At 42.4% G+C, this 22,391-nt stretch overlaps 1 protein-coding gene and 1 pseudogene across 3 annotated transcripts in view; one reads left to right on the top strand and one right to left on the bottom strand.

Annotated features, from left to right (window-relative positions):
• The window catches only part of LOC132895873 (dynein axonemal heavy chain 7-like), a 594,076-nt pseudogene extending 590,147 nt beyond the window's left edge, over positions 1–3,929 (top strand).
• Positions 3,930–5,727: 1,798 nt separating this feature from the next.
• The window catches only part of slc39a10 (solute carrier family 39 member 10), a 153,447-nt gene continuing 136,783 nt past the window's right edge, over positions 5,728–22,391 (bottom strand). For all 3 annotated transcript variants that reach the window (XM_060937301.1, XM_060937302.1, XM_060937300.1), the window contains 2 exons: positions 6,632–6,822; positions 5,728–6,357 (listed from right to left, as the gene is read on the bottom strand). In XM_060937301.1, coding sequence (XP_060793284.1) covers positions 6,205–6,357; positions 6,632–6,822 — 344 coding nt within the window. In that variant the 3' untranslated portion in view covers positions 5,728–6,204. The remainder of the gene's footprint in view (positions 6,358–6,631; positions 6,823–22,391) is intronic.

Raw genomic sequence — 22,391 nt, 5'->3', positions numbered from 1 at the left:
CATGTTTCACAGTGGGGATGGTGTGTGCAGGGTGATGAGCAGTGTTAGTTTTCCGCCACACATAGCGCTTTGCATTTAGGCCAAAAAGTTCAACTTTGGTCTCATCTGACCAAAGCACTTTCTTCCATATGTTTGCTGTGTCCCCTACATGGCTTCTGGCAAACTGCAAACGGGACTTCTTATGCCTGTCTTTCAACAATGGTTTTCTTCTTGCCACTCTTCCAAAAAGGCCAGATTTGTGGAGTGTACGACTTATAGTTGTCCTGTGCACAGATTCTCCCACCTGAGCGATCATGGGCCTCTTGGCTGCTTCTCTGACCAGTGCTCTCCTTGCTCGCTCTGTCAGTTTAAGTGGACGGACATGTCTTGGTAGGTTTGCAGTTGTGCCATACTTTTTCCATTTTTGAATGATGGATTGAACAGTGCTTCTTGAGATGTTCAGAGCTTGGGATATTTTTTTTATAATGTAACTCTGCTTTAAACTTCTCCAGAACTTTATCCCTGACCTGTCTGGTGAGTTCTTTGGTCTTCGTGATGCTGTTTGATCTTCAGTGTTCTCTAACAAACAACTGAGGCCTTCACAGAACAAGTGTATTTATGCTGAGAGTAAATTACACACAGTAGGACTCTTAACTAATTAGATGACTTCTGGAGGCAATTGATTGCACTGGATTGTATTTAGAGGTATCAGAGGACAGGGGCCTGAATACTAATGCACACCACATTTTTCAGATTTTTGTTTAAAATTTTGAAGACCATTTATCATTTTCGTTTCACTTCACAATTATGTGCTACTCTGTGTTGGTCTATCACATAAAATCTCAATAAAAAAAACTTTTAAGTTTGTGGTTGTAAGGTGGAAAAATGTGAAAAAGTTTGAGGGGTACGAATACTTTTTCAAGGCACTGTAAATTACTTAGATTCTCATATGTTCAGGTAAATTTTTATATAGTTACATGCACATTTGGTCAGAGCACGTCGCTCTTGCTGCCTACTCCATCATGGCCGAAAATGGAAGTCCCAATAATTCTGTATTACTATTTAATCTCCCTTTTGATTTGACAAATTTTCCCTTATAGCAGCACAGCACACACATCGTAAAAAGACACTGTTCTCATCAGTTTTAACTGTTTTGAATATTCTGTGCACACAGACAGAACAGCTTCTCAGATTGTGTACATATGAAATGCTTCTCCTTATACACTGTTGTAGATTTGGCTCATACCCATGAAGAAGCAGGACATCCCCAAGCGCCTGTGCTACATTTCATCCGTGTATAAGACGAGTGAGAGACGGGGAACACTGTCTATCATGGGCCACTCCACCAACTATGTCATCGCTATGAGCAGGCATGAAAACGGGTCAGGGGTGAAAAAGGTGAGAAGGGTGCGCGAGTGGTGACGTGGCCTCTGGTCTTGTTTTAGTTTGTTTGGGGGGTCCTCCCCCAGAATAAATATTATAGCCTCCTTACTAAGTATACTGTATTGACATTTGCACAAGGACATACAGTACAAATACATGTAGTTATAGTGAAATTATGCCCTGGAAAAAAATGCGAATAATAGAACGAAGAAAGTGGAACACAAGGAATAGTGATCATTTTTTTCCTTTTATTTGCCTGGACCACTAGTGTCTCCATGGCCCGCTTTCGCCGAGTTGCCACATGTTTCAGCCTTGCCCGCTTCTCTCCTTCAGCAGTCTGTTTCTTGGCCTGCTGAGCAATGAAAGTTGCTTGAGAGCCATACTTGCTCTGCTGCTTTTCCTCCTTGTTCACCCTCTGCTGGTGTTTGTATGTGGCTGCTGCAGAGTTAATGTTCTTGCATAATGTTCTGTCCACTTCCCCAAACTTCACGTCCTCCCTTCTAAAGAGCTGCATAGCTGTCTTCCCCCTGGACATCAGCGTGTACTTGACCGTCTGTATTGCATTAAATGTTTCCACATTCATGTTGCCACTCCTTTGATCAATTACATCATTCATCAGACTAAATGAGGACTCGACTCTAGGTCCATGAAAGATGGAGAGGCAACACTTAACCAGTGCACCCAGGGAGGGGTACTTGTCTGGTTTGTCGAAGACATGACCCCACCACTCCACGATGCTCTCTCCCTCCTTGAAGCTGGGGATGGTCAGGTCAACATTGAACTGCACAAGTTCCCTCTGGATATCCTGGTCTGCTGGCAAGAGGTGCCCCAGCATACCACTCGGCCTGCCAAGATACGGAAGTACCTGCAGCTTTCAGCTCTTTTTAAATCAAGGCTGAATACTTTCTTCTTTGCTGCTGTCTTTTATTAAATCAAATTTGAGACTTTTAATTTGATTTCTTTCAGCACGGACAGCACTACAAAATGGCGTCTCCACTATAGAGGGCTACCGCATGATGTCACCGCGCCACGAGATTTTGTTAGGCGCCATATTGGAAGACCAAGTACATGCACTCACAATATAAAACAAAGTACGAGCGAGAGTAAAGTGACACGATGGATGATAATTCGGGTTATATGAGTACATTACCAGCTGCAGAAAGGGCACGGTATGTGGAGAAACTGGCTGTGATTGCTGGGTTCGACCCATATGATAAGACTCGTGGCAAGGGAGAATGGAAACATAAGGAGGACCTGACACCAATTCTGCCATCTGTTTGCTACCCAGACATTGTAAACTATTTGTTGTTTACACCCACTGCCTACACTGCTGATGACTTGAAAGCCTATAAAGGGCTACAGGCTTACAATTATGTTGTTAGTGGCTTGGTTCGTGATATTACAGCTGTTATGAAGAATAACCTACACATAGTTATGGCCAAGGTAATCTTGATATTTATCTTTTAATAATATATCTTTTCAGTTGAAAAATTAATACTTTTTGTTACTATTAAGGTATCCATAATTTAGGTTAATTTATCCAAATTATACATATGTATTTATGATATATGCTTACACAACAACTATGCTTTATTTATATAATAGGAGGGAGAGCAAGCCCCAAACCATCCTAAATTATTATTATTATTAAATTGTAGAAGTCTGGGAGACTTGCTCCTCATACAGTTATCAACTTGGGGCCAATTTAGCATGTTTTAAATCTGAATTTCTTGCGTTTGCTTACCTCAAAGTGTCCGCAGATCATGCACAGACTTATCCATTATATCCACAGTTTTTTGCCAAGTCTCACACAGGTTTCTTTCAAGTCTACTGTTGGGCCAATAAATCATAAATAAAACAGCTCAGATTTGTTTAAGTCATTTGCCACTCCACTTTATTCTCGTGGGTTCACATACCGCTGCCGTTATTTCCCCCTAATCACGAGTTTGTTGGTCTTCCAAAATGGCGCAGGGTCTGTTTACTTCCGGTTTCGGGTGACGTCAGTGAAATCCCTCTATAGTGAGTAGCGAGCAATTTCGGACACAGGGATTGTCAAAAGACGCGCGCGCCCTCTTTAGAATGCTGACGTAATCAAGCCGGAAGTTTTGTTTGTTTTGATGGCAAATCAGGAAAGTTTGAAAAAAGTAGGAAATTCAGTCCGATTACTCAATCCAGCTTCCAGCGGTCTGGTCTGCACTCCGACTCATGTATGCACGCTGTGGCCAGCAGGAGAAGAGGCGCGAAATGATGCTGCTTGCCCTTCGCAGCGAGATGTACCCGTCGCTATGGCGTCAATATCAAAGCAGGAGGAGGAGGCGCAAACCGGCACGAACTGTCTATGGGTGCGAAGCGACCTCCTTGCCCTTTGGGTCAATATCAAACACCCCCCCCATTTTTTTTTCTCATCGGATCTACACGATTCACGTAGGTCACCCATTTTGGTTTCAAAACGGCGAATTTCGCTGAAAGGTGAGGATTTTCATGCATGTATGAGTCTCAACTCAGACATGCCACCTGAGCACTGGACTCGTCGCGGTGTTGCGCTGCTCTGCCATTTGAACTCATAAAGCAGCAGTTCCTAAAGGTGGCATATTCAAGCCTCGCATTTATCTTGTTCACATTTATACTGTTCACAATCTCTATGCCTTTTAGTGTAATTAATCATTCCATAAAACTTACTCAAGTCTGGCTCGTCTTTTGGCTCATAATCTTTTCAGATTCTTCAGAAGGCAAACTGCATCAATTGCTTCAGGTACAAATTGGCTTTAAAACTATGCATGTATTTTGGTAAAAGCCTTCATTTTGTCAGGCTAAAAACTCAAACCAGACATTCCACACCAAGTTTAACACTCAAAAACAAAATAGCTGTTGGCAGAATGACCTCAGCAAGACTAACAGATGTGTGTGCATTTCTACACCCAACCTTTCATAACGGGGGGAGAGGGGGGAATCAAGGCCAAATCCTTCACATTTTTTCATTAAAAAAAAAAAAATAGTAGTAATAATAATATACAAGATGCACTTCCACATTGCAAATTGAAATGTAAATGTCCTATAATCTTAATTTCCCTGAGGGAACCCTCCCAAAGGGAGCAATAAAGTTTTATCTAATCTATAAGATATTTTTAAATCATGCCGGGTGCAAGTTCTCTTTTCATACTCCAGAACATTTTATTAAACCACACTGTGCTTTGGTTTATTTGATCAAAATCTAGCATCAAGCTGAACACAAATCAGTTCCTGCCCAAATTTCACCTAATTATTCCAGTTTAGCAAAACCAATACACTGCTCAACTCGGCATAATGTCTTACTGTATTTAATAGAAATCAAACACTGACAACCCCCTCCCCCCCCCCAAAAAAAAAAAAGAGAAAAAAATTATATATAGATAAACCATCCACCAGTTTGCTCCATTTAGTTTGTGCCACATGCATGTTTCAGGTTCATTTGAGAATGTTGGCAAAATGAGGGCAACTGCTCTTTGTTCAAGAGAACAGATGACAGGAGTGTTAGCTTGGTAAGCTAATCAAGCAACAGACACCGCCGATGGGATGTATGGGGTGGAAAGTCTGAGTGCAATGCATCCTCAAAACACCATCATATACTGCAGCAAAATATAAAAGGAAAATCCACAATTTGTTTAGATTACAAGGAAATGAAATCTGTGCAAATTAACCTCATAATAATCTGGAGTTAGGATATTGAATCTGGGACTCAGGTCGTCAACCACTGTCAAAGAACAGTTTCTGACTGTGTGCCATGAAAGATTCAGCACCCTGAGTGCTGTAAAACAAGCATAATTATGGTAATGAATGTTGCAGACAAACAACATTAAACTGATCAATTCAGGACCCCCCCCCCCCCCCCCCCCCAAAAAAAAAAGTCTTTTATATCCTGTATAAATAGGTTTACTGTATAAATGTGTAGATTTAAAACAATGCGCTGTGTAGCAAATGAGAAAAAAGAGGGCTTGATGATTAATATCTTGTGTAGTGATCTGACTGAACAACAAATATTAGTCCATAGCAGCACGACCTTGCCATTACATTATTCTAACTTTGCTTCAAAACACTGTGCACTTTTTTTTTGACTAATGGATGGCAACAGGATTTGCTGATGAAAAGATTTATTTAAAATGTAGTGCACTTCCTCCAACTAGCAGTACAGCTACTACAGCATACTGAAAAGCAGGCAGATGTACACAACTGCTACAGGAAAGCACACTGAGACAGTTTTTTTTTTTTAAGCCATGTGCCAACAATGGCTGTTGTTCATTCGAGACAGTTTGTAAAGTTATTTGTTTTTCTTTAAACACTGGTGAAATTTCACTTGGACAATGATGATTGGACAACATGAGACAAAAGCACAGCAAGAGACGTCACATTTATTCATGAATGGGCCTGCAAGTACACTACAAATGAAAACACCTAATTATGAGCTACTACACTCACATGGACTGCACAAGCTGCCTCTCTCAACAGTCTGTTCATCATGATATTAAAGGGATACTCCTTCAGTTATCGGACTTCAGTCTGACTGATGTGTATTGATATTAAGTGGATGTTCACTTGCTGATACACACATTAAAGACAAGCAGTAGGACACATGTTTTAAGCATTAGAAGATAGATAGAGGGAGAGGTCTGCATTTCTGCATCTGTACTGTGCTTACTCAGGTTTTACACCCTTACTCAATTAGGATGGAAATGTAGCCAAATTGGAAATGTTCTTGTCTGCATGTCCACTGAGGCCTCTTGGAGAGCAAATGAAGACACAAGGACACAAATGAGACATGAGGATGCTTTGTGCCATGTTTTCGTTAAGAGGACACTGCAGAGAAAGCTAGAAGTCGAAGTTCAACACGATGCGGTCCTCGAAGATGGCGATGAGGAGCATGATGGTGAAGCCTGTGAGCATGCCTATATTCTGCAAGATAAAGTGTCCCAGCTGGCAGTGGTTGTGATCTTCACTATCACCATGCAGCATCTCAGGCAACTGGTCAACAAAAGAAAATTCACTTTAAATATCAGTGATGTTAGATTCAATACAAATTCAGACAAACTTGGTATTTATGAATAACTTCGCTGTTCATTGAGTGCATTTTTGTTGTAAAATACTTCACAACACAATGTAATTCTGTATTGTGTTACTATTTACTGGATGATGGCTTGGAAATATCCACATGGTGATCAGTGACAATGTCAGCAGGAATTGCAGCTTTAAATGAAGTTTTTATTCCACAATTCCTCAGGAGTGTGTTAATACTCACCATGTCCACTAAAGCAACATAAAGGAACATGCCAGCAGTGATGGCGAATATCCAACTTGTGACGTTGTGTGTGTACTGACCCAAGGCTGTGCCAATCACCATGCCAAAGTAGGCCATGACAGCTGACAGCACATTATACACAATAGCCTGCTTTACTGTCATACCGGCCTTCAGCAGCACCGCAAAGTCACCTACAGGCAAAATAGGCAGTGTGAGACCCACACAGCACAAACAGCTTATTCAAAGACATGTACAGTACAAGTATGTACACACTTCCATTGCATTAATCTCAAAAGCACATTATTTTAAGTGACAGACTAAAAATGAACACAGCCACTTGGCACTTGGTCTCAATCCCCAAGCAAGACAGAGTGAAAATAGCAAAAAAAAAAAGTTGATTGTTGGCCTAGATTCCTGTTACATTGTGGCGCCTGTCCTCCTTCCTTGCTAATTACTGTCTAGAATGCATTAGTATGTCTCATGCATCAATCTATCTCAGGAAAACTGGTGGAGACGTGACAGCCTCAACTGCACTACTTTTCCTGCACTAGCGCTTGTGTCGACAGACACAATTAAAACAGCCGTCAAAGGAAATTAGCTGCGCCTCGAGGTGCTAAAGAGTGCTCATAACCACTGCATCGTGCCTCCTGAAGAGGTGCTGGCAGACCCATCATTCCCTTGGGATGGCAAAAATATACACACCACAACACAAGCCAGTGTAAAACTGACAAGCCAAAATAAATTCAATTATTCAAAATAAATCTATCTATATATGAGAGAGGCGTGAAGATATGAAGTTGATCTTCGAGTGAACATATTCACAAGTAAGCGCAGTGAACATTCACTGCACTCACTCGTGAATAGGTTCACCACTCGAAGATAAACTTCCTATCTTCATGCCACCATGTAATATCATCTAGACACTCACTGGCCACTTTATTAGGAACAACCCTACACCTGCAGTTTTATGCAGTTCTCTAAATCAGCCAACCCCTTGACAGCAGCACAATGCATAAGGTCATGCAGATACAAATCAAGAGCTTCACATAATGTTCACTTCAAACATCAGAATGGGAAAAATTGTGAGATCTCTGTGACTTTCACTGTGGCATGGGTGTTGGTGCCAGATGGACTGGTTTGAGTATTTCAGAAACTGCTGATCTCCTGGGACTTTCACACACAACATTCTCTAGAGTTTACACAGAATGGTGCGAAAAACAATGAACACTGATTGAGCGACAGTTTGGTGGGTGGAAACAAACACCTTGTTGATAAGAGAGGCCAGAGGAAAATGGCCAGAAAGGATATAGTAACTCATATAATCAGTCTTTAGCAGAGCAGAAAAGCATCTCAACATCCAATAGCAGAAGACCTCATTGAGTTCCACTCCTGCAGCCAAGAACAGGAATCTTGGAGTCAAGAACAAGTTCCTGTTAAAGTGGATGGGGAGTGAGTTTGATATATATAAAAAAATCTCCTTCTCACCCCCGGCAGGGGGGGTGGGGGGGTGGGGGTGGTATCCATGTCATCCTCAAGCTCGGGTCCTCTACCAGAGGCCTGGGAGTTTGAGGGTTCTGCGCAGTATCTTCGATGTTCCTAGGACTGCGCACTTCTGGACTGAGGCTTCAGATGTTGTTCCTGGGATTTAGTGGAGCCACTCTCCCAGTTTGGAGGTTACTGCCCCAAGTGCCCCCACTACCACGGGGACCACGCAACCCTTGACCTTCCACATCCGTTCCAGCTGCTCTTTCAACCCTTGATACTTCTCAAGTTTCTCATGTTCCTTCTTCCTGATGTTGGCGTCAGCTGGGATCGCCACATCTATCACCACCACCCTCTTCTGCTCTTTGTCCACCACCACTATGTCCGGTTGGTTAGCCAGGATCTGTTTGTCAGTCTGGAAGCTGAAGTCCCACAGAACCTTGGCCCTGTTGTTCTCAGCCACATTCTGTGGTATGGCCCATTGGGACTTGGGTACTTCTATTCCATACTGGTTGCAGATGTTCCTATCCCAGCCACTTGGTTGTGCCTCTCCATGTATGCTGATCCAGCTAGCATCTTACACCCTGCTACTATGTGCTGGACTGTTTCAGGGGCTTCTTTGCACAGTCTGCATCTTGGGTCTGATCTACTCTGGTAGATCCTGGCCTCTATGGCTCTTGTGCTTATGGCCTGTTCTTGTGCTGCCATGATTAGTGCCTCTGTGCTGTCTGTCAGTCCTGCATTATCCAGCCACTAGTAGGATTTCTTGATATCAGCCACTTCCTCTATCTGACGGTGGTACATGCCATGTAGGGGTTTGTCTCTCCAGGTTGTCTGTTCCTCCTCCTCCTCCTCTGCACTCTCATCAGGGTTCTGCTGCCTGAGACATTCATTTAGCAGTTCATCCTTTGGGGCCATCTTTCTGATGTATTCTCGGATTTTCGATGTTTCATCCTGGACCGTGGTCTTGATGCTCACTAGCCCTCGGCCTCCCTCTTTCCGCTTAGTGTATAGTCTCAGGGTGCTGGACTTGGGGTGGAACCCTCCATGCATGGTGAGGAGCTTTCTAGTCTTGATATCTGTGGCTTCTATCTCCTCCTTTGGCCAGTTTATGATACCAGCGGGGTATCTGATGACTGGTAGTGCGTACATGTTGATGGCTCGGACCTTGTTCTTACCATTCAGCTGACTTTTCAGGACCTGCCTTACTCCCTAGGGGTCATTTGGCTGTGGTTGACTTCCTTGTGGCTTCTTCATGGTTTCCATTAGCCTGTGGGATGCCAAGGTACTTGTAGCTGTCTTGGATATCACCTATGTTGCCCTCTGGTAGGTCAATCCCCTCAGTCCGGATCATCTTGCCTCTCTTTGAGACCATCCGGCCACACTTGTCCAATCCGAATTACATCCCTATGTCATCGCTGTAGATCCGGGTGGTGTGGATCAGCGAGTCTATTTCTCGCTCGTTCCTGGCATACAGCTTGATGTCATCCATGTAGAGCAGGTGGCTGATTGTTGCCCCACTACGGAATCGGTACCCGTAGCTGCTCTTCGTGATGATCTGACTGAGGGGGTTCAGGCCTATGCAGAACAGCAGTGGTGATAGCGCATCTCCTTGGTATATGCCGCACTTGATGTTGACTTGGGCAATGGGTTTTGAGTTGGCCTCTAGGGTTGTCTTCCACATTTCCATTGAGTTCTGGATGAAGGTCCTTAGGTTCCTGTTGATCTTATACAGTTCCAGACATTCCAGTATCCATGTGTGTGGCATTGAGTCGTAGGCTTTCTTGTAGTCAATCCAGGCAATGCACAGGTTGGTCTGTCTCTTCTTACAGTCTCGGGCGACTGTTCTATCGACCAGTAGCTGGTGTTTGGCTCCTCTGGTGTTACTGCCAATTCCTTTCTGTGCCTCGCTCATGTATTGAGCCACATGCTTACTCATTTTTGCCGCAATGATGCCTGACAGGGCCTTCCATGTTGTGCAGAGACAGGTAATTGGCCGGTAGTTGGATGGGATGGGTCCCTTCTGGGGGTCCTTCATGATTAGGACTGTCCTGCCTTGGGTTAGCCATTCTGGGTGGGTTCCATCCCTCAGCAGCTGGTTCATCTGTGCTGCTAGGTGTTCATGGAGTGCAGTTAGCTTCTTCAGCCAGTACGTATGGATCATATCGGGGCCTGGTGCTGTCCAGCTCTTCATCTTTGACACTCTTTCTTGGACGTCTGCCACTGAGATGGTTACTGGTTCTTGTTCTGGGAGGTTGCTGTGGTCAGCTCTTAGGTCCACTAACCATTGGACATCGGTGTTGTGTGATGCCTTTCTTTCCCATATGTCTTTCCAGTATTTTTCCACCTCAGCTCTTGGTGGGTCTGACCGGTTGTTGTTCCCCTGCCACTGAGAGTACACCTTGGCTGGTTCAGTGGAGAACAGCTTGTTTATTCTCCTGGCCTCTCCCTCCTTGGTGTATCTCTTCAACCAGGTGGCCAGAGCTGTTAGTCGCTGTTTGGCAGTTTCGAGTGCCTCTGGTATGGAGAGTGAGTTGTACTTCCTGGGTGCCCCTTTATTCACCATGTTCCCTTTCTGTAGTTCAGCTAGCTGGCTAACTTCTCTCCATGCTGCCTTTATCTTGGCCTCTAATCGTCTCTTCCATGGTGGATACTGTTTGTTATGTCCCGAGCCCACCTTGTGTCCAATGATCTCCATGATTACTGTTGCTGTACTGTGTATCAGCTTGTTGGTCTCAGTGATGGTTCTTGTGGAGATTGTCTTCAGAGCAGCATTCACATCTACTAGTAGATCTTCTGAAGGTACTTGGCAACTCAGCTTCGGTATTCGTCGGGGGCTCCAGGTTTCCAGTTGGGTCACAATCTTCCTTCTCAGGTCTAGCAGCTCTTGTGTTGAGGCTGTTAGCTGTTGGGGCTTGGTACACAATCTCTGGTTGTGGGGATGATGACATCTCCCCGCTGACCTGTCTTCCTGGCTCCCCCTTGCCGTAGCATCGTTGTTGTATTTCATTAATCTCTAGTTGTGATAGTAGATTTCGATTACGGATGTTGGAACACTGGGCTAATAGCTGTTTCTTTGTTAGCCTTGATTGTGGGTTTCGAAGTATCCAATGGTCCCACATTCGCTGCATGTATCCCCTCTCTCTGGGATTGCTTGTATAGTAGCATTCCAGCAAATCCGTATTTTCTGTCCTCGTCCATCGATGTCTTGTTCCAGTAGCCCATTTCTCATCAGTTTGCCCTGGTTCCCTAGCAACTGACGCAGACCTTGTTGACCCGGGCGACATCTGAGCTGGTATGACTCTATCAGTTATGTCTTCACTCATTCCTGAGGTATGAAAACTGGATGATGTTTTGCCCCGACCGAGATTCAAACCCCGATCTCCTGCGTCATAGTCAGTGAGCGTTACCACTGTACTATCCAGCTGATAATATATATATACATATATATATATATACATATATACACACATACATATATATATATACACACACACACACATATATATATATATATATACACACACACACACACACACACGGCGGCACGGTGGTGTAGTGGTTAGCGCTGTCGCCTCACAGCAAGAAGGTCCTGGGCCGGCGAGGGCCTTTCTGTGTGGAGTTTGCATGTTCTCCCCGTGTCCGCGTGGGTTTCCTCCGGGTGCTCCGGTTTCCCCCACAGTCCAAAGACATGCAGGTTAGGTTAACTGGTGACTCTAAATTGACCATAGGTGTGAATGTGAGTGTGAATGGTTGTCTGTGTCTATGTGTCAGCCCTGTGATGACCTGGCGACTTGTCCATGGTGTACCCCGCCTTTCGCCCGTAGTCAGCTGGGATAGGCTCCAGCTTGCCTGCGACCCTGTAGAAGGATAAAGCGGCTTGAGATAATGAGATGAGATGAGATATATATACACACAGTGGTGCTTGAAAGTTTGTGAACCCTTTAGAATTTTCTATATTTCTGCATAAATATGACCTAAAACATCATCACATTTTCACACAAGTCCTAAAAGTAGATAAAAATAACTTAATTAAACAAATGAGACAAAAATAGTATACTTGGTCATTTATTTATTGAGGAAAATGAGCCAATATTACATATCTGTGAGTGGCAAAAGTTTGTGAACCTTTGCTTTAAGTATATGGTGTGACCCCCTTGTGCAGCAATAACTGCAACTAAACGTTTGCGGTCACTGTTGATCAGTCCTGCACACCGGCTTGGAGGAATTTTAGCCCGTTCCTCCGTACAGAACAGCTTCAACTCTGGGATGTTGGTGGGTTTCCTCACATGAACTGCTCACTTCAGGTCCTTCCACAACATTTCGATTGGATTAAGGTCAGGACTTTAACTTGGCCATTCCAAAATATTAACTTTATTCTTCTTTAACCATTCTTTGGTAGAACGACTTGTGTGCTAAGGGTCGTTGTCTTGCTGCATGACCCACCTTCTCTTGAGATTCAGTTCATGGACAGATGTCCTGAAATTTTCCTTTAGAATTTGCTGGTATAATTCAGAATTCATTGTTCCATCGATGATGGCAAGCTGTCCTGGCCCAGATGCAGCAAAACAGGCCCAAACCATGATACTACCACCACCATGTTTCACAGATGGGATAAGGTTCTTATACTGGAATGCAGTGTTTTCCTTTCTCCAAACATAACACTTCTCATTTAAGCCAAAAAGTTATATTTTGGTCTCATCCATCCACAAAAATTTTTTCCAATAGCCTTCTGGCTTGTGCACATGATATTTAGCAAACTGCAGATGAGCAGCAATGTTCTTTTTGGAGAGCAGTGGCTTTCTCCTTGCAGCCCTGTCATACACGCCATTGTTGTTCAGTGTTCTCCTGATGGTGGACTCATGAACATTAGCCAATGTGAGAGAGGCCTTCAGTTGCTTAGAAGTTACCCTGGGGTTCTTTGTGACCTCACCGACTTTTACACGCCTTGCTCTTGGAGTGATCTTTGTTGGTCGACCACTCCTGGGGAGGGTAACAATGGTCTTGAATTTCCTCTATTTGTACACAGTCTGTCTGACTGTGGATTGGTGCAGTCCAAACTCTTTAGAGATGGTTTTGTAACCTTTTCCAACCTGATGAGCATTAACAACGCTTTTTCTGAGGTCCTCAGAAATCTCCTTTGTTCATGCCATGATCCACTTCCACAAACATGTGTTGTGAAGATCAGACTTTGATAGATCCCTGTTCTTGAAATAAAACAGGGTGCCCACTCACACCTGATTGTCGTCCCATTGATTGAAAACACCTGATTCTAATTTCACCTTCAGATTAACTGCTAATCCTAGAGGTTCACATACTTTTGACACTCACAGATATGTAATATCGGATCATTTTCCTCAATAAATAAATGACCAAGTATAATATTTTTGTCTCATTTGTTTAACTGGGTTCTCTTTATCTACTTTTAGGACTTGTGTAAAAATCTGATAATGTTTTAGGTCATATTTATGCAGCAATATAGAAAATTCTAAAGGGTTCACAAACTTTCAAGCACCACTGTATATATATATATATATATATATATATATATATATATATATACACACACACACACACAGTATATACATACATACATACATACACACACAACCCTGATTCCAGAAAAGTTGGGACAAAGTACAAATTGTAAATAAAAACAGAATGCAATACAACCCCGATTCCAAAAAAGTTGGGACAAAGTACAAATTGTAAATAAAAACGGAATGCAATGATGTGGAAGTTTCAAAATTCCATATTTTATTCAGAATAGAACATAGATGACATATCAAATGTTTAAACTGAGAAAATGCATCATTTAAAGAGAAAAATTAGGTGATTTTAAATTTCATGACAACAACACATCTCAAAAAAGTTGGGACAAGGCCATGTTTACCACTGTGAGACATCCCCTTTTCTCTTTACAACAGTCTGTAAACATCTGGGGACTGAGGAGACAAGTTGCTCAAGTTTAGGGATAGGAATGTTAACCCATTCTTGTCTAATGTAGGATTCTAGTTGCTCAACTGTCTTAGGTCTTTTTTGTCCTATCTTCCGTTTTATGATGTGCCAAATGTTTTCTATGGGTGAAAGATCTGGACTGCAGGCTGGCCAGTTCAGTACCCAGACCCTTCTTCTGTGCAGCCATGATGCTGTAATTGATGCAGTATGTGGTTTGGCATTGTCATGTTGGAAAATGCAAGGTCTTCCCTGAAAGAGACGTCATCTGGATGGGAGCATATACTGCTCTAGAACCTGGATATACCTTTCAGCATTGATGGTGTCTTTCCAGATGTGTAAGCTGCCCATGCCACACGCACTAATGCAACCCCATACCATCAGAAATGCAGGCTTCTGAACTGAGCGCTGATAACAACTTGGGTTGTCCTTCCCCTCTTTAGTCCGAATGACATGGCGTCCCTGATTTCCATAAAGAACTTCAAATTTTGATTCGTCTGACCACAGAACAGTTTTCCACTTTGCCACAGTCCATTTTAAAAATGAGCCTTGGCCCAGAGAAGACGTTTGCGCTTCTGGATCATGTTTAGATATGGCTTCTTCTTTGAACTATAGAGTTTTAGCTGGCAATGGTAGATGGCACGGTGAATTGTGTTCACAGATAATGTTCTCTGGAAATATTCCTGAGCCCATTTTGTGATTTCCAATACAGAAGCATGCCTGTATGTGATGCAGTGCCGTTTAAGGGCCCGAAGATCACGGGCACCCATATGGTTTTCCGGCCTTGACCCTTACGCACAGAGATTCTTCCAGATTCTCTGAATCTTTTGATGATATTATGCACTGTAGATGATGACATGTTCAAACTCTTTGCAATTTTACACTGTCGAACTCCTTTCTGATATTGCTCCACTATTTGTTGGCGCAGAATTAGGGGAATTGGTGATCCTCTTCCCATCTTTACTTCCGAGAGCCGCTGCCACTCCAAGATGCTCTTTTTATACCCAGTCATGTTAATGACCTATTGCTAATTGACCTAGTGAGTTGCAATTTGGTCCTCCAGCTGTTCCTTTTTTGTACCTTTAACTTTTCCAGCCTCTTATTGCCCCTGTCCCAACTTTTTTGAGATGTGTTGCTGTCATGAAATTTCAAATGAGCCAATATTTGGCATAAAATTTCAAAATGTCTCACTTTCGACATTTGATATGTTGTCTATGTTCTATTGTGAATGCAATATCAGTTTTTGAGATTTGTAAATTATTGCATTCTGTTTTTATTTACAATTTGTACTTTATCCCAACTTTTTTGGAATTGGGGTTGTAATTTACAAATCTCAAAAACTGATATTGTATTCACAATAGAACATGGACAACATATCAAATGTCGAAAGTGAGACATTTTGAAATTTCATGCCAAATATTGGCTCATTTGAAATTTCATGACAACACCACATCTCAAAAAAGTTGGGACAGGGGCAATAAGAGGCTGGAAAAGTTAAAGGTACAAAAAAGGAACAGCTGGAGGACCAAATTGCAACTCATTAGGTCAATTGGCAATAGGTCATTAACATGACTGGGTATAAAAAGAGCATCTTGGAGTGGCAGCGGCTCTCGGAAGTAAAGATGGGAAGAGGATCACCAATCCCCCTAATTCTGCACCGACAAATAGTGGAGCAATATCAGAAAGGAGTTCGACAGTGTAAAATTGCAAAGAGTTTGAACATATCATCTACAGTGCATAATATCATCAAAAGATTCAGAGAACCTGGAAGAATCTCTGTGCGTAAAAGTCAAGGCCGGAAAACCATCCTGGGTGCCCGTGATCTTCGGGCCCTTAGACGGCACTGCATCACATACAGGCATGCTTCTGTATTGGAAATCACAAAATGGGCTCAGGAATATTTCCAGAGAACATTATCTGTGAACACAATTCACCGTGCCATCTACCATTGCCAGCTAAAACTCTATAGTTCAAAGAAGAAGCCATATCTAAACATGATCCAGAAGCGCAAACGTCTTCTCTGGGCCAAGGCTCATTTAAAATGGACTGTGGCAAAGTGGAAAACTGTTCTGTGGTCAGACGAATCAAAATTTGAAGTTCTTTATGGAAATCAGGGACGCCGTGTCATTTGGACTAAAGAGGAGAAGGACGACCCAAGTTGTTATCAGCGCTCAGCTCAGAAGCCTGCATCTCTGATGGTATGGGGTTGCATTAGTGTGTGTGGCACGGGCAGCTTACACATCTGGAAAGACACCATCAATGCTGAAAGGTATATCCAGGTTCTAGAGCAACATATGCTCCCATCCAGACGACGTCTCTTTCAGGGAAGACCTTGCATTTACCAACATGACAATGCCAAACCACATACTGCATCAATTACAGCATCATGGCTGCGTAGAAGAAGGGTCCGGGTACTGAACTGGCCAGCCTGCAGTCCAGATCTTTCACCCATAGAAAACATTTGGCGCATCATAAAATGGAAGATACGACAAAAAAGACCTAAGACAGTTGAGCAAATAGAATCCTACATTAGACAAGAATGGGTCAACATTCCTATCCCTAAACTTGAGCAACCTGTCTCCTCAGTCCCCAGACGTTTACAGACTGTTGTAAAGAGAAAAGGGGATGTCTCACAGTGGTAAACATGGCCTTGTCCCAACTTTTTTGAGATGTGTTGTTGTCATGAAATTTAAAATCACCTAATTTTTCTCTTTAAATGATACATTTTCTCAGTTTAAACATTTGATATGTCATCTATGTTCTATTCTGAATAAAATATGAAATTTTGAAACTTCCACATCACTGCATTCCGTTTTTATTTACAATTTGTACTTTGTCCCAACTTTTTTGGAATCGGGGTTGTGTGTATATATATATATATATACACACACACACACACACAGGCGGCACGGTGGTGTAGTGGTTAACGCTGTCGCCTCACAGCAAGAAGGTCCGGGTTCAAGCCCCGTGGCCGGCGAGGGCCTTTCTGTGCGGCGTTTGCATGTTCTCCCTGTGTCCGTGTGGGTTTCCTCTGGGTGCTCCGGTTTCCCCCACAGTCCAAAGACATGCAGGGTAGGTTAACTAGTGACTCTAATTTGACCGTAGGTGTGAATGGTTGTCTGTGTCTATGTGTCAGTCCTGTGATGATCTGGCAACTTGTCCAAGGTGTACCCCGCCTTTCGCCCGTAGTCAGCTGGGATAGGCTCCAGCTTGCCTGCGACCCTGTAGAACAGGATAAAGCGGCTAGAGATAATGAGATGAGATACACACACACGCACGCAGGGTTAGTCAAAATTATGTTAACACGAATGGATTATTTTTCTCCTGCAGATAGACGTACGCCATGGGTGACAGATTAAATAGTACTGTTGCTCACTGGTTTTTGTGTTGAACATGATGGCAAACAGGTTGAGACCGCCCAATAAATCACCTTGCATATATGATGTATGTTTTGTGAATAAATGGTTTCTACCGTTTCAGTGTACCATTTTATATATATATATATATATATATATATATATATATATATATATATACACACACATACACACACACACACACAGTTAGGTCCATAAATATTTGGACAGAGACAACATTTTTCTAATTTTGGTTCTGTACAATGAATTTTGAACAAAATTCAGATGCAGTTGAAGTTCAGACTTTCAGCTTTAATTCAGTGGGTTGAACAAAATGATTGCATAAAAATGTGAGGAACTAAAGCATTTTTTTAAAACACAATCCCTTCATTTCAGGGGCTCAAAAGTAATTGGACAAATTAAATAATTGTAAATAAAATGTTCATTTCTAATACTTGGTTGAAAACCCTTTGTTGGCAATGACTGCCTGAAGTCTTGAACTCATGGACATCACCAGACCCTGTGTTTCCTCCTTTTTAATGCTCTGCCAGGCCTTTACTGCAGCGGTTTTTAGTTGCTGGTTGTTTGTGGGCCTTTCTGTCTGAAGTTTAGTCTTTAACAAGTCAAATGCATGCTCAATTGGGTTGAGATCAGGTGACTGACTTGGCCATTCAAGAATATTCCACTTCTTTGCTTTTATAAACTCCTGGGTTGCTTTGGCTTTATGTTTTGGGTCATTGTCCATCTGTATTATGAAACGCCGACCAATCAGTTTGGCTGCATTTGGCTGGATTTGAGCACACAGTATGTCTCTGAATACCTCAGAATTCATCCGGCTGCTTCTGTCCTGTGTCACATCATCAATAAACACTAGTGACCCAGTGCCACTGGCAGCCATGCATGCCCAAGCCATCACACTGCCTCCATCGTGTTTTACAGATGATGTGGTATGCTTTGGATCATGAGCTGTACCACACCTTCGCCATATTTTTTTCTTTCCATCATTCTGGTAGAGGTTGATCTTGGTTTCATCTGTCCAATGTTCTTCCAGAACTGTGCTGGCTTTTTTAGATGTTTTTTAGCAAAGTCCAATCTAGCCTTTTTATTCTTGAGGCTTATGAGTGGCTTGCACCGTGCAGTGAACCCTCTGTATTTACTTTCATGCAGTCTTCTCTTTATGGTAGATTTGGATATTGATATGCCTACTTCCTGGAGAGTGTTGTTCACTTGGTTGGCTGTTGTGAAGGGGTTTCTCTTCACCATGGAAATTATTCTGCGATCATCCACCACTGTTGTCTTCTGTGGGCGTCCAGATCTTTTTGCATTGATGAGTTCACCAGTGCTTTCTTTCTTTCTCAGGATGTACCAAACTGTAGATTTTGCCACTCCTAATATTGTAGCAATTTCTCGGATGTTTTTTTTCTGTTTTCGCAGCTTAAGGATGGCTTGTTTCACCTGCATGGAGAGCTCCTTTGACCGCATTTTTTCTTCACAGCAAAATCTTCCAAATGCAAGCACCACACCTCAAAATAAACTCCAGGCCTTTTATCTGCTTAATTGAGAATGACATAACGAAGGAATTGCCCGCACCTGCCCATGAAATAGCCTTTGAGTCAATTGTCCAATTACTTTTGGTCCCTTTAAAAACAGGGTGGCACATGTTAAGGAGCTGAAACTCCTAAACCCTTCATCCAGTTTTAATGTGGATACCCTCAAATGAAAGCTGAAAGTCTGGAGTTTATGCCCACGTCCATTATATAACTTGAATATGTTTCAGTAAAAAGGTAAAAAAAATAAAATTTGTGTCAGTGTCCAAATATATATGGACCTAACTGTGTGTATATATATAAAATACACACACACACACACACACACACACACACATACACACACAAAATGGCTATGCCACAGATTGATCAAGTCTTTTAAATAAATTAATAAATATTTTTTTTTTTTGAGGGGGGGGTGGTGGTGGACAAAAACAGTTCTCCAGTGTTTTGGGTATTATTGATTTATACATAAAAACACCTATGTATCATATATGAGATACATAGGAGTTTTTATGTATAAATCAAAAATACCCAAAACACTGGAAAACTGTTTTTTGCCCCCCCCCCAAAAAAAAAAAAAATTAAAAAAAGACTTGCTCGATGTGTGACAGCCATTTTGGTTACTGTTTGTTTTCCTTCCATTTAAATACGAAAGGAGGCTGATGTACACAGAGAAATAGATGGAACATCTCCGTTCCCCAGCTGATGTCTGGGACGAGGTGATCGATTGATATGGGATGCAAGAGGCATCACTGGAAATGAAAAGCCATTACTCACACAAACAGGAGAAATATTGCAGTATGGTACTGTTGCAGGAAGGCATAAAAGATCTGGCTGCACTAGGAGGGTTTCATACTGACTGGCAGCATCCTTAAGGCCAGCTTAACCTTCCTTACGTATACTAAAAGACAGCAGTGTGGAGGAGTCTGAGGTCATGATCAACAACTACTCTCAAATTCTTCTTTCTTAAACATTATTCTTCATTTAAACTACAAGTAGATGTAACAAGTGACTATTCATATCTTGGCATTGTTCAGCATGTTGGCCCCAGATCATCATGTGATCTGGACTAATTTGTGAACACCTGACCATCACACCCTGCGATGACCTGGTGACTTGTCCAGGGTGTACCCCACCTCTCACCCATAGTCAGCTAGGATAGACTCCAGCTTGCCTGCGACCCTGTACAGGACAAGTCGCTACAGATAATGGATGGATGGATGACGGATGGATGACCATCACACCATCCCCCAAACTGTGGCCACAAAGTTGGAGGCACACAATGATAATAGATAATGTATAGAATGTCTTTGTATGCTGTAGTTCAGCATGTAACAATTCAGTCAATTCACATTCAAATTTTCCCACCATATTAATAAATAAATACATAATAAACAAAATTTGATTTTAAAAATATGCAACATTTATTTTCCTATTATCAACTTGGGGGGGAAATACACTGTATATATATATATATATATATATATATATATATATATATATATATATATATATATATTTACCCTCATATGTAAAGGTTCGAGTAAAATATAATAGCCTATTAACTAAAATATTCATTTTACTAAAAATGAAAGTCAATAACAAACAGGCCTTTTCTTAATGATGAAAAATTTGATGAATATTTGTACTGCCTCCATTTGCTTATCTTTATCCTTCAGCAGCCTGTAAAAATCAAATATAATCAAATCAAGTTTATTTGTACAGCGCTTTTAACAATAAACATTGTCGCAAAGCAGCTTTACAGAATTTGAACGACTTAAAACATGAGCTAATTTTATCCCTAATCTATCCCCAATGAGCAAGCCTGTGGCGACGGTGGCAAGGAAAAACTCCCTCAGACGACATGAGGAAGAAACCTCGAGAGGAACCAGACTCAAAAGGGAACCCATCCTCATTTGGGCAACAACAGACAGCCTGACTATAATATTAACAGTTTTAACAGGTATAATCCTCAACTGTCCTCATGGGGCCGTCCTTCACAGGAGTGGGGCAATAAAACTCCGACCAGACACAGGGCACCAGGATGGATCAAGCAGGTCCGAGGGGCAGAAGAGGCCAGCATCTCAATCCCAGGATCAACATGTAACTCAGAGGGACAGATGGGGGGGGGGTGGAAGAGAGAGAGAAAGAAAACACGTTGTTAGGTATGCCCTAAAAATGACAAGTATTAAATCTGTGTGGTAGGCTCGCAGAGACGAGAGTCTTTACATCAGGCATAACACACAATGGCATGTTAATATGGTAAAATATATTATGACCTGCTCTGGCTGGATGCTTGATTGGGTGATGGGAGCACACTCCTCAGCAATGATGAGATGCAGATGGGACCCTTAGGGCTGGCCAAGACAATTCAGTTACATTTCACCGGGTCTGGGACATGCGACAGAAAGTCTGACGGCCGATTCCCTGCAGGCTACGATAGCCAGTCGAGGTCTCCACCGTCTCCACCAAAAGATTTCCTGTTGACTCCATGTAACTCAGAGGGACAGATTTGGGGTGGGGGGGAGGGAAAGAAAACACAGGTGGTTAGGTATGCCCAATGTCACCTGAATAAGTAGGAACAGTATACATATTGCACCGAGCACAAGCAGGGACTCCGGCAACTAACTATGACAGCATAACTAAAAGGAGAGAGCCAGAAGGTAACACAGGCATGAGGGAGCCCCGGGACATAAAGCAGCAGCCACTACACCGTCAACAAACTCGAGTGAGCAAGCGAGTGGGGACTGACAGCATCCATACATCCCAGTTTACCAAAACACTGTATGTCTGAGGACCCTCCAGATCTACTCCTTTACCTCATAAACACCATTAACAAAAGGCTTGACTAAACAGATATGTTTTCAGCCTAGACTTAAATGCTGAGACTGTGTCTGATTCCCGAACATTACTTGGAAGGCTGTTCCATAACAGTGGGGCTTTGTAAGAAAAGGCTCTGCCCCCTGATGTAGCCTTCACTATACGAGGTACCAGCAGATAGCCTGCACCTTTTGATCTAAGTAGGCGTGGCGGGTCATAGAGGAGCAGAAGTTCACTCAGGTACTGTGGTGCGAGACCATTCAGTGCTTTAAAGGTCAATAGTAGTATTTTATACTCAAAACAAAATTTGATTGGGAGCCAATGCAGTGTGGATAAGACAGGCGTGATGTGGTCATATTTTCTAGTTCTAGTAAGGATTCTTGCTGCTGCATTTTGAACTAACTGGAGCTTGTTTATGCACTTATTGGAACATCCATACAGTAAGGCATTACAATAATCCAACCTGGAGGTAACGAAAGCATGGACTAGTTTTTCTGCATCATGCAATGACATTAAATTTCTTATCTATGCAATATTTCTGAGATGAAAGAAACCTATCCGGGTGATGTTATCAATGTGAGTTTCGAATGAAAGACT

This window comes from Neoarius graeffei, chromosome 13 (assembly GCF_027579695.1).
Source record: "Neoarius graeffei isolate fNeoGra1 chromosome 13, fNeoGra1.pri, whole genome shotgun sequence".
NCBI lineage: Eukaryota > Metazoa > Chordata > Actinopteri > Siluriformes > Ariidae > Neoarius > Neoarius graeffei.
This window is presented reverse-complemented; position numbering and strand designations above follow the sequence as displayed.